We start from the raw sequence: 13,635 nt of genomic DNA on the forward strand, positions 1-13,635 counted from the left end.
CCTCCTGTACTTCCTGTTCACCCATGACTGCTTGGCCACGCATGCCTCAAACTCAATCATCAAGTTTGCATACAAAACATAACAGTTGTAGGCCAGATTACCAACAATGATGAGAAAGCCTACAAGGAGGAGGTGAGGGCCCTGACGGAGTGGTGCCAGGAAAATAACCTCTCCCTCAACATCAACAAAACGAAGGGCATGATTGTGGAAACAGTAGAGAGAGCACACCTCTATCCACATCGACAGGGCCGCAGTGGAGAAGGTGAAAAACGTCAAGTTCCTCGGCGTACACATCACCGACGATCTGAAATGGTCCACCTACACAGACAGTGTGGTGAAGAAGGTGCAACAGTGTCTCTTCAACCTCAGGAGGCTGAAGAACTTCGGCTTGGGCCCTAAGACCCTCACAAACTTTTACAGATGCACAATTGAAAGCATCCAGTCGGGATGTATCACCGCCTGGTACGCCAACTGCACAGCCCGCAACCGCAGGGTTCTCCAGAGGGTGGTGCGGTCTGACCAATGCATCACCGGGGGCACACTGCCTGCCCCCCAGGACACCTACAGCACCCGATGTCACAGGAAGGCCAAAAAGATCATCAAGGACAACATCCACCCGAGCCACAGCCTGTTCACCCCGCTACCATCCAGAAGGCGAGGTCAGTACAGGTGCATCAAAGCTGGGGCTGGGAGACTGAAAAACAGCTTCTATCTCAAGGCCATCAGACTGTTAAATAGCCATCACTAGCCAACTACCACCCAGTTACTCAACCCTGCACCTTAGAGGCTAATGCCCTATATACATAGACATGGAATCACTGGTCACTTTAATAATGGAACACTAATCACTTTAATAATGTTTACATACTCCTTTACTCATTTCATATGTATATACTGTATTTTAGTCAATACCACTCCGACATTGCTCGTCCTAATATTTATGTACTTCTTAACTTCATTATTTTACTTTAGATTTGTGTGTATTGTTGTGAATTGTTAGATATTGTTAGATATTACTGCACTGTTGGAGCTAGGAACACAAGCATTTCGCTACACCCACAATAACATCTGCTAAATATGTGTATGGGACCAACAAAATTTGATTTGATGTCACTCTTAGGTCAATTACAGCAGAGAACCCCTCTGCTTTCATCAGCCAACCCTTGACAGATAAGGGTGAAACAGCCCACGAACAACAGTTTCTCTTCTAGCCTGCCACTTCACACTTACCTAGCGCACATACTGTATTTGATTACAGCTGAGAATTGAGCAGCTTGGCTTGTCAGAGAAAAGCAGTTCAACAGTGGGGTGAGGTGAGGGGACCTGATGGAGCTGGGGATAAGATACAGTGCCTTCAGAAAGTATTCATACCCCTTGACTTATTCCACATTTTGTTGAGTTACAGCAAATTCAAAATCTATAAAATCGTTTTTTAAATTTCACCCATCTACACATGCACATTTCTGGGGAAGGGTATAAAACCATTTCTAGAGTGTTTACCGTTTCCAAGAGCACAGTGGTATCCATCAATGGGAATTGGAAAAATATGTAACTACCCAGACTCTGCCTAGAGCTGGCCGTCCGACCAAACTGAGTATGGGGCCCCACAAGATGCAAGATGAACCTTGGTCAGGGGAGGTGACAAAGAAGCCAATGACCACTCTGACAGAACTACAGAGTTCCTTGGCTGAGATGGGAGAATGGTCTCTACAGCACTTCACCAATTTGGGCTTAATGGGAGAGTGGCCAGACGGAAGCCACACCTGAGAAAAAGGCAGGACAGCACGCCTGGAGTTCGCAAAAAGGCATGTGAAAGACTATAAGATTAATAGGCAAAAGAGTATGTGGTCTGATGAGAGAAAAATGTAACTCTGACCTGAATGCAAAGCGCTATGTCTGGAGAAAACCAGGGACAGCTCATCACCCGTCTAACAACATCCCTGGTCCCGTGTGGCTCACTTGGTAGAGCACGGCACTTGCAACGCCAGGGTTGTGGGTTTGATTTCCATGGGTATGAAAAATATATTCACTCACTACTGTAAGTCACTCTGGATAAGAGTGTCTGCTAAATGACTAAAATGTAAAACTTGATGCATGGTAGCAGCATCATACAATGGGGATGCTTTTCAGGGACTGGGAGGCTGGAGGGATCAATGAATGGAGCCAAATACAGGCAAATCCTAATGAGAGCCTGCTTCAGAGTGCAAACAACCTTAGACTAGGGCAAAGATTTACTTTCTAACAGGACAATGACCCCAAGCATATATCCAATGCAACCCTGGACTGGCTTCAGAACAAGAACGTGACAGTCCTTGAGTGGCCCAGAATTTAATCCCATGGAAAATCTGTGGAAAGACTTGACGATTGCTGTTCACCAAAATACTCAAGGAAGAATGGGAGAAAATCCCTAAATCCTGATGTGCAAAGCTGATACAGACATACCCAAGAGGACTCAAAGCTGTAATTGCTGCCAATGGTGCTTCTACTAAGTATTGACTCTGGGGTGTGAACACTTATGTAAATTTGATATTTCTGTATTTCATATTGAATACATTTGCAAAAAATTCTCTAAACAAATGTTCACTTTGTAATTATTGGGTATTGTGTGTAGATGGGTGAGAAACAAATGTATTTGATCCATGTTGAATTCAGTCTGTAAAACAACAAAATGTAGAATAAATCATATGAATACTTTCTGAAGGCACTATATCTGACATGGAGGAAGAGAGACCAGAGAGGTTTGTCTCTGGCCTTTTTTAATGGGTTTATTTACTGCAGCATTGGAGAGGAGCACAAAGGTAGCTAGCAGGGGAAACAGCTGAACAGTGCAGGAGGCTCTGGGGAGAGATGTATTAACTCTATCTCTCGAGTTCCTCACCTATACATCTCTATACCCCCATCTCTCCGTCTCCCTCCCCCTCCTCTCTCAAAGCAACCCCGGTGCCAACACCTCTCTCCTTATGTGTCTTTATTCCTCAGCATTTGAGTCAGACAAAACGCAAAATCAATAATGCTTTTTCTTCCCCATTTCCTCTTTGATGCAACTTCAAAAGGCCAGTGGACAGCCCTCTAGAGATCTGTGGAGAAAAAAAGGCAATGCTACAAGACACGCACAGAATAAAAGTACTCAGAAAACCATTCCCCTCTTCAATCTGTTAAATCGCTTTTAACTTCTTTGCCCCGGCAGGAGGAGCTTGGGAGGACACTGCAGGTGCAGGAGAGTGCCAGCAAAGAAGTCAGAGAAACACACCATGGATATAATATCAGATCTATAACATACAGTATAGATCATAAAATGACATTGTGTTGAAATTATATCCATTGTGAAAATGTATGCATATCATGGACATGGTGTGATTCACATCCAGACAACAGGTCAATGGATACTGAGACTACAGATAAACACTGTGACTGCATACAGAGCTGTCTCTATCCAAAGGCCCTTTGAAGACTGACAGCAACAGATAATCCCCTTTCTGCTCTTAGTGCACAATCCACTGGCTACTCTCAATACACTCCTCTAATATCTCTCTCTCTCTCTCTCTCTCTCTCTCTCTCTTGCTCTCTCGCTCTCTCTCTTGCTCTCTCTCTCTCGCTCTCTCTCTCTCTAAGCTGAAAAACAAACATTCCTCTAAATGTATGTGTAAAATAATCTATTTCTGTATGTGAATGTTGAGGTGGAGTGATTGGTTGGTGCAGGAACAGGTGGACCTGTACTGAATGTGTTATGAGGTGTGCTGAGGGAGGGAGTATTATAGCACTTTTGTACAGTAGGCACTCCTAAATGCTATAGGACGGGAAGACACTTCAAAGAATTCATATGTGTGTGCACTTAAATACAGAGTGAGAGTTAAAGCAGAAAATGACCCCTTACATTAGAGCTATCTGCTCAGCAGGGAACTGTAAAATCAGAAATAGGATCATATTGTAATACTACAGTATATCCTGAGTTATCGACTTCATGAGCCACTGTGTTTGTATGAGACCACACCTTGATTAAAAATAAGGCAGGAGAGTGTGATCTGATATAACCTCACGTTAGTGAGTGAGTTAATCTGTCAGGAGTGTGAGGTGTGACTAGCAACCAGGTGCATTTCCAAGCTGTCAGGCATCCTCAAGTGCTAGAGTGGAGGCCTGGGCATATCATGGCACAGTGTAGCCATAGCCACAGCCATAGCACACGGCAGGGTACAGGGTAGGAGTATCACTGCTGGGTTCTGCCCTGTGTTAGGCTCAATCTCCTTCCTGCAGTCTCCTCTATCACTCCAAACTGCACGTCCCTGTCCTCAGAGCCTCTATGGAGCTAAATAAAAAATCCATGCTCTCAATGGGCAATCAATATCTCATTAACCAGTCCGTCCAGCCAGGAAGTGCGTCAGTCAGTCGGTCGGTCTCACAGCGCGTTCCAGACAGCGGCACACCTCACACTCTTTAATAACCTGTGGAAATGCCACTCCACGTCCTCACCCAAGGCATTGTGCAGGGAGAGATCTGAGCATACATGGCTCCTAAACACACCAAATTTCTCTCTAAGAGACGGCTGTTAGCTTACTAACTACTCTTACATTGCCATTAGTAATAATGGATGGCTGGATGGGCTCTGAGAATACGAAAACGAACTCTAAATATTTTTCATAAACACATAGGCGATTTAATATAATAACATTAAAACCAATGAGGTAAATTATACTATAAAAAGACATTATACTATAAAAGGAGATTATGTTTTGAGAAAATTATTATTTTGATTATAACACATTTTTAGAATTAGGTTAAAAAAAATGATGATCAGTCTCTCTTGTCGTGGTGAGGCTATTCAGACAATATTATGTAAATGCTTGTTGATCTGATATGAATAAAAAACGGGACTTTATAAGAAACATCATTCCTACCTGGTCACTCTTATTTTCAACCCTCACTTGTGGGCAAAAATTTGCCTTCACCTGAATCTGTTTTGATTTTTGACTGGCTTTCCGTGTTCTCAGTCCCTAACTGGATAATAGCCAATCTTGTTAACCTCTGCTGTGATGTTGGAACCCTGCAGCACGCGGCGGTAGTCCAGAGCACTTCACCCGCTTGCGGATAGGAAGAGACAAAGAGCACCAAAGCTACAGCAAATATTTACTGCCTTATTAACACGGAATTTAGCTTTACGTTTTCTCCATCCCCTGAACAATGTTTACAGTCTAGTAGACACTCGTGGTAAATCACATAGTTATGCACTGTCTGTATGCAAAACAGAAGCTTCATATTCATATCTTGATGACAGGTTAATTATAATGTAGATGAAACACACTTTATTTTTTTCTGTCTTTTGGTACATCAAACGTCTTTCTTTAATTATGTAATTAATATTTAGAATTTTCATCTTAATTGTGCTGAGTAGGCTGGCTAATTTGCATGGGGTAATGAGAGGGATGTTTCCATTACAGGTAATTAGGTACTTGTGAGGCAGTGGTGTGGCTGTGCGACTGGAAAGAGAAAGAGTGAGAGAGAGAGTGAGAGAGAGAGAGAGAGAGAGAGAGAGAGAGAGAGAGAGAGAGAGAGAGAGAGAGAGAGAGAGAGAGAGAGAGAGAAAGAGACCATAGCTCTGTTGAAAAGTAGCGACATATAAAACACAATCTCTTGTAAAAATACATATCAATACACAACTCCTCTGGGTGATTACATGCCAGCATGGCCTGGAAATATTTTCTCTATCTCAGATTGTTCTGGCAATTGTCACATAGAAACCTCATTAGGAGGAAGGATGTTTGATGTGCTTTTTACATTTGCAACACAAACCATTTTTTTTTTAAATCTCTATGAAAGTGTCCTATACATACCTCCTGTAAGACCCTATGATCTGTGAACCGTACAGACAACATCTTGGTGTCATTAAACTCCTAATACTGTTCTCTAAAATATGGAGTATCGCTACATTGTGAAATAACATTTTACACATGAATGTATTCCACATTAAAACTATTAATATGAATATATCAAAAGTACCCTTTTGGATGTTGTTCATTTTTAGACATATTGTTTTAAACAATATACTCTGTAAGTACATCACATTTTCAGAGCAGGCTCTCTGCATCTTTTAAAGTTATGATCAGTTTCATGAGCGCCACCAACACAGTTCATAGGAAAATTGATTCAAAGGGAACTCCCTCTGCTGTTGATTTGCTGAATGTGCAATCTTACAGGAGGGCTGTGATTGGTTAATGATCAATGTATAAAATGGATCATTTCTTCAAACGTAGCAGAGAGCCCACTCTGGAAATGCGATGTGTTTGAAGAGTATATTGTTCCAAACATCATGTCAAATGGAAAATCAAAAAGGGTATGAAGGATATGAAATCATATTTTTAATGATTTAAATTGTATTTCAGAATATAGACATACTCCACAGTATAAGAGTATGATGACACCAAGATGTTGTCTGTACCATATTGTTCACAGATCATAGGGTCTTACAGGAGGCATGTATAGGTCTAAAAAGGGCCTAAAATGACCACTTTCATCATGATGTAACAATCAAATAAGTATCTACTTGGAAAGGCTTCAAATCCTCAAAAACCTATTCCAACTCAGTGATGTATTGTGATAAGATTTAACTGAATAATGACACTATTGGTTTATGGATTCAATGCAGACCTGCCCTTACACAGTAATAAATACATCTTGACTGAATGCAGACCTGCCCTTACACTGTAATAAATACATCTTGACTGAATGCAGACCTGCCCTTACACTGTAATAAATACATATTGATGCAATGCAGACCTGCCCTTACACTGTAATAAATACATATTGATGCAATGCAGACCTGCCCTTATACAGTAATAAATACATATTGATTGAATGCAGACCTGCCCTTACACAGTAATAAATACATATTGATTGAATGCAGACCTACCCTTACACTGTAATAAATACATCTTGATTCAAGGCAGACCTGCCCTTATACAGAAATAAATACATCTTGATTCAAGGCAGACATGCCCTTATACAGAAATAAATACATCTTGATTCAAGGCAGACATGCCCTTATACAGAAATAAATACATCTTGAAAAATAACGGAAATTGCATCTGGAATAAAAACGGGAAAGGGAAAAAATGTATTTGATTTTGCACAGCCACACCAATAAATAAATATATTTCTACATTTTCCATATTCCAAATAAGTTTATATAAAAGGGCATTGGGTTAAAGGGCTGATCTTTCAAATCTGCCTCAGTGTCACAAAATGTCATTCTCCCACAATTTCACACATCTCTGTCAACTAGGTAATCTCACTCTATTACAGGAATTTCACACATCTCTGTCAACTACGTAATCTCACTCTATTACAGGAATTTCACACATCTCTGTCAACTAGGTAATCTCACTCTATTACAGGAATTTCACACATCTCTGTCAACTACGTAATCTCACTCTATCACAGGAATTTCACACATCTCTGTCAACTACGTAATCTCACTCTATCACAGGAATTTCACACATCTCTGTCAACTACGTAATCTCACTCTATCACAGGAATTTCACACATCTCTGTCAACTACGTAATCTCACACATCTCTGTCAACTACGTAATCTCACTCTATCACAGGAATTTCACACATTGTGATCAAGTGCGCGTTCAAAACTTCACACAACTGTCCCTCTCGGTACAGAGGTGGTCAAGATCATATTCTCAGAATTTTCAAGTCTCAGTGTAAATAAAAAAATAAAAAAAGAATGTAGTGGAAAATGCAAAAATGTTTCCACACAATATATGTATTAGAAATGCAGTGATTGGTGAGGATGTACTGTAGCATCTAACACACAATGACAGCTGCCTGAGTTTCACAGTGACTATTTTCTGTGTGTGTGTGTGTGTGTGTGTGTGTGTGTGTGTGTGTGTGTGTGTGTGTGTGTGTGTGTGTGTGTGTGTGTGTAAGAGCACGTAATGCTTGGGTATGCATATGTGTATATGCAAGAATGTGTGTGTGTGTGTGTGTGTGTGTGTGAGTGTGTGTGTGTGTGTGTGTGTGTGTGTGTGTGTGTGTGTGTGTGTGTGTGTGTGTGTGTGTGTGTGTGTGTGTGTGTGTGTGTGTGTGTGTGTGTGTGTGTGTGTGTGTGTGTGTGTGTGCGAATGGATGTGAATGCATTGTTCATGGCCCACAAGGGGTTGGTGATGGTGTGTGTGCCTGCATGTGTATTTGCGCATGCATGTGTGAGTGTGCGTGTGACTGTATGATGGTGGGGGTGGAAGAACTGGGATTAAGCATGCAGGATCACGACACTGAGACTGGGAGGAGGACCCAGCCTTGCTCCCATGGCCATGCCCAACTACCAAAAAATAGGTCAGTGGAACACAAGAAACACAGCAGTATCAACTCAAAGAATCCTAGTCTGCCAATTGCGCCAGCCAGTGCCTTGTCGCCCCGTCTGCAAGCCACGTTCAACACTACCAGTCTGCCACGCAACTCTCCCCTCTGAACAGACAAACACGTCCTCTGGAATGGAACAGAATTAATAGCCCAGGAGAAAGAACTGCTAAAGGGACCCGTGAAACCCCCATCCCAGCCGTCCCCTCCCCTCGTCCACCCCCGTATGTCTACCCTTCAAAACTTGGAATTGTCGCAAGAGCTGGAGGGCTGTATTTCTCATCAGAAAGAGATCAGTGCTATAGTATGACCACACTGACTCTAATTTATTAAACACACACCAACACAGAGAAAGCACACATAACAGATACCATGAGAGTAACAGTCCTATTCACTTTAGAGAAACATCCCAACACACACATCTTATCATCTGTTTTGAATTTCTAACTTGATTTCCTCCCAGAATTTTTTTTTGTTGTTGTTGATATTTCCACAGCTTAATTCCCTGGTAATAAACAAAATTCTGAGGCAGTCTCTCTCTCTCTCTCTTTGCAGGCGACTGAAATGGAGAGTTGGCAGGCAGTGAATAGAGAGAAGCTTCACTTCCCTACTTGTTACTCTAGCTGCCTATTGCACCGTGGAAACAGCATGCATGCATTCTGCTCTTACCTTTCATAGCTGAAATCACAAAATACATCATTAAGCTCCGAGTCCATAAGAGAGCACTATCACCAGCGCAAAGCCCTCCACTGCTGTCTCAGCAGCAGCTGGCCAGCACAGCTCTGTCTCTCAGCCTCCGAGCATGAACACACGAGAATCCATGTGACTGTGACATCAGCACTCATGTCCGCCTGTTCCCACCCCCTGCCTTTGATTGGCACAGCAGGCAGCCAGTGGGGGCGCTGAGAGCTCAGGCGCTGTTTGCAGTGCTAAGGCTTGTCTGAGGGCTCTCTAGACACAGCACACTTTCACTATCTTGTCTTGCTTATCGTTTAGTGCCAGGATAAAGTCATAACAGTTTCTCTGCCAGAAACAAAAATTCCATTCCCTTTCTTGCTTTCATAATGTAAAGAAAATAGGAAAACTAAGGAATGAGAAGGAAAAAGTTCAGGAGAGACTGGAATAGAGAGAAAAGGGAAGATAAATAAAATAAGTAGACAAATACATTCAATGAGAATGAGGGAAGGAGATAATATAGAAAACAGAGAGCAAAAGGGAGATAATCTAGAGAGAGGCTGTCTAATTCCCTGTGGCTCAGTGATAACAGAAGTCCTCTGTTCATCTTCTCTAGATGGTACTACTCATTCTGCCTCCAGATGTCTACCTGCAGCGCAGCGGTGGGGCCTTACAGAGCCCAGACGGACGAGTGGAGGACGGATGAGTGGAGGTTCAGCCCATCCCCTGACCTCTCCACAGGACTCACACCACCTCTCACCTCCTCTCCCTCTCTCCCACGGCTCACACACGCAAGCTCTGGCAGGTGAGAAAGGGGAGATAGTGACGAAAGGGTTTGGCTGATCCCCTCCACCCCACAGTGACTGACGGGTGAGTTTCTCTCTATTGTTTTCTCTCACCCTCTCTCTCTCTCTCTCTCTCTTGCCCTCTCTCTCTCACTCTCTCTCTCTCGCTCCTATGATAATCTGTTCAGACCCCTTACCAGCTGGCACTCTCTGACCCAATATTCTGTTCATAGCGCCATCCGGCTCTGGCCAATAACCGGGTTCATTTTGAATTTCCATATCATCCCTTCTCAAGAAATATTCAAAATACTTCATTGCATTATTTCGACATCTTTCATGCTAATAGTTTGGACTGGCAGTTTTACCAAATTAATTTGCAATTTTTGACATGCCCAGTTATTATTTGGCAAACATCCCTCTAATGTTCCATATTCCACCATGTGTATATGTCTACAGCCAACTTGTCCTATTGGTACTGCTGCAGGAAGGGTATACTATGTATACAGTAGGGATCACGACCTATGATACATCAAGTATGCAAATGAACCTCCTGCCCATGACCCCATAAATCTAGCAAATGAACGTGTTTCATTACGACCTCTACATGATCCATTAGAGAAACTATAAACACATTAGCTCATGTTATGTCAACACGGGTCTGTCACTGCACACAATCTAATGAACAAAATAGAATTCAGCTGCAGATATCATCAAATGAAGCGTGTCATGGTTACAAACGAGTGAACGTGATGAGGTGGTAAACACATTTAATTCCCCCGTCACACTGAAACCTAGTGTCTCTCAGGCTGGATAACCACAATACCCTGTGTTGCTCTCTATATAAGTCATTCTGCTAGCCCACGCAGAGCCAGATTAAACTGTCACTTTCAGCACAGAAAACACTGTTGTGTGGTTGCCTTGGCCGTGTGCTACTAGTTGCTACAGTATCAGTAAGTCTAAAACCAGGGGCCATCTCACTGCTGTTGTTGTTAGGTCCTTGTTTATAAAACAGCATGGCTTTGGCCCCAGGGCGGCCAGGCCCCACTGTGACCTCACATACACTCTCTCCTGGCTGCACTCTGCTTTGCACTTTCTTCCCAAACTTTCAGATGACTGCAGATAACAACAGTTTAGTCTAAAGACTGCTTATCTCTGAGGAAAGGAACATCTACACTACACTACACTGTCTGTGTGTGAAAGCGAGAGTGGGAAGGATAGAGTCGAGTTTGTTTGTGTGCATTGTGTCTGTGGTGGGTGTATGTTTACTGTACGTGAATCTGTATGACTTTTGTAAAACCTTGGTTGAGGACAATGTGTGAAAGCACCCACCGGCCATCATTGACACAATAAAGACCAGACAAGCTAAATGCCTTCTATGCTCGCTTCAAGGCAAGCAACACTGAACCATGCATGAGAGCACGAGCTGTTTCAGATGACTGTGTGATCACTCTCTCCGTACCCGATGTGAGTATGACCTTTAAACAGGTTAACCTCTATGGGCTAGGTGGGACGCTAGCGTCCCCCCCCCGTGGTGCACTCCATCAACAGCAGGTGCATTTCAAGAGCGGCAAATTTGAAACCAAATAAATGTCAAAATTCAAATTTTTCAAACATACAACTATCTTACACCCTTTGAAAGATAAACATCTCCTTAATCTAACCACGTTGTCCGATTTCAAAAAGGTTTTATGGCGAAAGCATAAAGTTAGATTATGTTAGGAGAGTACATTGACAATAGCTGTGTGTAATGTTTTGTCAATTCAAAGACAGGGTCACCAAAACCATAAAACCAGCTAAAATGATGCACTAACCTTTTACAATCGCCATCAGATGACACTCCTAGGACATTATGTTAGACAATGCATGCATTTTTAGTTCTATCAAGTTCATATTTATATCCAAAAACAGCGTTTTACTATGGCATTGATGTTGAGGAAATCGTTTCCCTCCAATAACCGGCAGTCAAGTCAGCACCACAAATTAAATAATTAAAATTAGAAAACATTGGTAAAATATTATATTGTCATTTAAAGAATTATAGATTTACATCTCTTGAACGCAATCAACTTGCCAGATTTAAAAATAACCTTACTGGGAAATCACACTTTGCAATAATCTGAGCACTGCGCCCAGAAAAATACGCGTTGCGATACAGACTAGCCGCCATGTTGGGGAGATCTAAAATCGAAAATACTATGTAAATAATCCATTACCTTTGATTCTCTTCATCAGATGTCACTTCCAGGTATCACAGGTCCATAACGAATGTAGTTTTGTTCAAAAAAGCTCATCATTTATGTCCAAAAATCTCCGTCTTGTTAGCACATGATCTAAGCCCGCCGGACTTCACTTCATGAACGAGGGGAAAAAATATATTTACGTTCGTTCAAACATGTCAAACGTTGTATAGCATAAATCATTAGGGCCTTTTTAACCAGAACATGAATAATATTCAAGGTGGACGAATGCATCCTCTTTTATAACGTATTGGAACGAGGGTACCCAACATGAACTCGCGCCAGAGTCTAATCGGCCATCACCGTTCCATGGCTCTTGTTCGGTCAGATCTCACAGTAAAAGACTCAAAACACTTTGTAAAGGCTGGTGACATCTAGTGGAAGCAATAGGAAGTGCCAAAACATTAATCAACCCCTGTGTGTTTCAATGGCATAGGCTTAAAGGTAATTCAACACATCAGGTATCCACTTCCTGTCAGAAAATGTCTCAGGGTTTTGCCTGCCAAATGAGTTCTGTTATACTCACAGACACCATTCAAACAGTTTTAGAAACTTTAGGGTTTTTTCTATCCATATATAATAAGTATATGCATATTCTAGTTACTGGGTAGGATTAGTAACCAGATTAAATCGGGTACATTTTTTTTATCCAGCCGTGAAAATACTGCCCCCTAGCCCCAACAGGTTAACATTCACAAGGCCGTAGGGCCAGACTGATTACCAGGATGCATACTCAGAGCATGCACTGACCAGTTGGCAAGTGTCTTCACAGACATTTTCAACCTCTCCCTGACCAAGCATGTAATATCTACATGTTTCAAGCAGACCACCATAGTCCCTGTGCCCAAGAATGCCAAGGTAACCTGTCTAAATGACTATCGCCCCGTAGCACTCACATTTGTAGCCATGAAATGCTTTGTAAGGCTTGTTATGGCTCACATCAACACCATCATCCCAGACACCCTGGACCCACTCCAATTTGCATACCACCCCAACAGATCCACAGATGATGTGATCTCTATTGCACACCACACTGTACTCTCCCACCTGGACAAGAGGAACACCTATGTGAGAATGCTGTGCATTGACTTCAGCTCAGCATTTAACACCATAGTGCCCTCCAAGCTCATCACTAAGCTAAGGACCCTGGGACTGAACTCCTCTCTCCACAATTGGATCCGGGACTTCCTGATGGGCCACCCCCAGGTGGTGAGGGTAGGCAAAAACCCATCCGCCTTTGTTGGCCTTCCACATGGGGGCCCCTCAGGGGTGCATGCTTAGTCCTCTCCTGTACTCCCTGTTCACCCACAACATTGTGGCCGCACATGACTACAACACCATCATTAAGTTTGCTGACAACACCACGGTGGTAGGCCTGATCAACATCGACGATAAGACCCTATTTGGTTGTAATATTATCACCTCTCGAAGAGCATACTCACAACTACAAATGTCTGATTATTCCATGCAAAATAATTGAGCACATTTGCACAGTGGCAGCAGGTAGCCTAGTGGTTAGAGCGCTGGGCCAGTAACTGAAAGGTTGCTGGATCGAATCCCTGAGCTGACAAGGTAAAAATCT

The 13,635-nt window shown here is 42.6% G+C and overlaps 1 protein-coding gene across 2 annotated transcripts in view; it reads right to left on the reverse strand.

Moving 5' to 3' along the window:
- roraa (RAR-related orphan receptor A, paralog a) overlaps window positions 1–13,635 on the reverse strand; it is a 306,522-nt gene that overhangs the window by 65,307 nt on the left and 227,580 nt on the right. The window contains exon 1 of one of the 2 annotated variants that reach the window (XM_014124804.2): window positions 9,026–9,165. The exons of the other annotated variant lie outside the window; for it this stretch is intronic. Within the exon in view, the coding sequence (XP_013980279.1) occupies window positions 9,026–9,056 (31 nt within the window). The 5' untranslated portion in view covers window positions 9,057–9,165. Of the gene's footprint in view, window positions 1–9,025; window positions 9,166–13,635 lie in introns of those variants that run through there. 2 annotated transcript variants of the gene reach the window in all.

Source organism: Salmo salar, chromosome ssa10 (assembly GCF_905237065.1).
Source record: "Salmo salar chromosome ssa10, Ssal_v3.1, whole genome shotgun sequence".
Taxonomy (NCBI): Eukaryota; Metazoa; Chordata; class Actinopteri; order Salmoniformes; family Salmonidae; genus Salmo; species Salmo salar.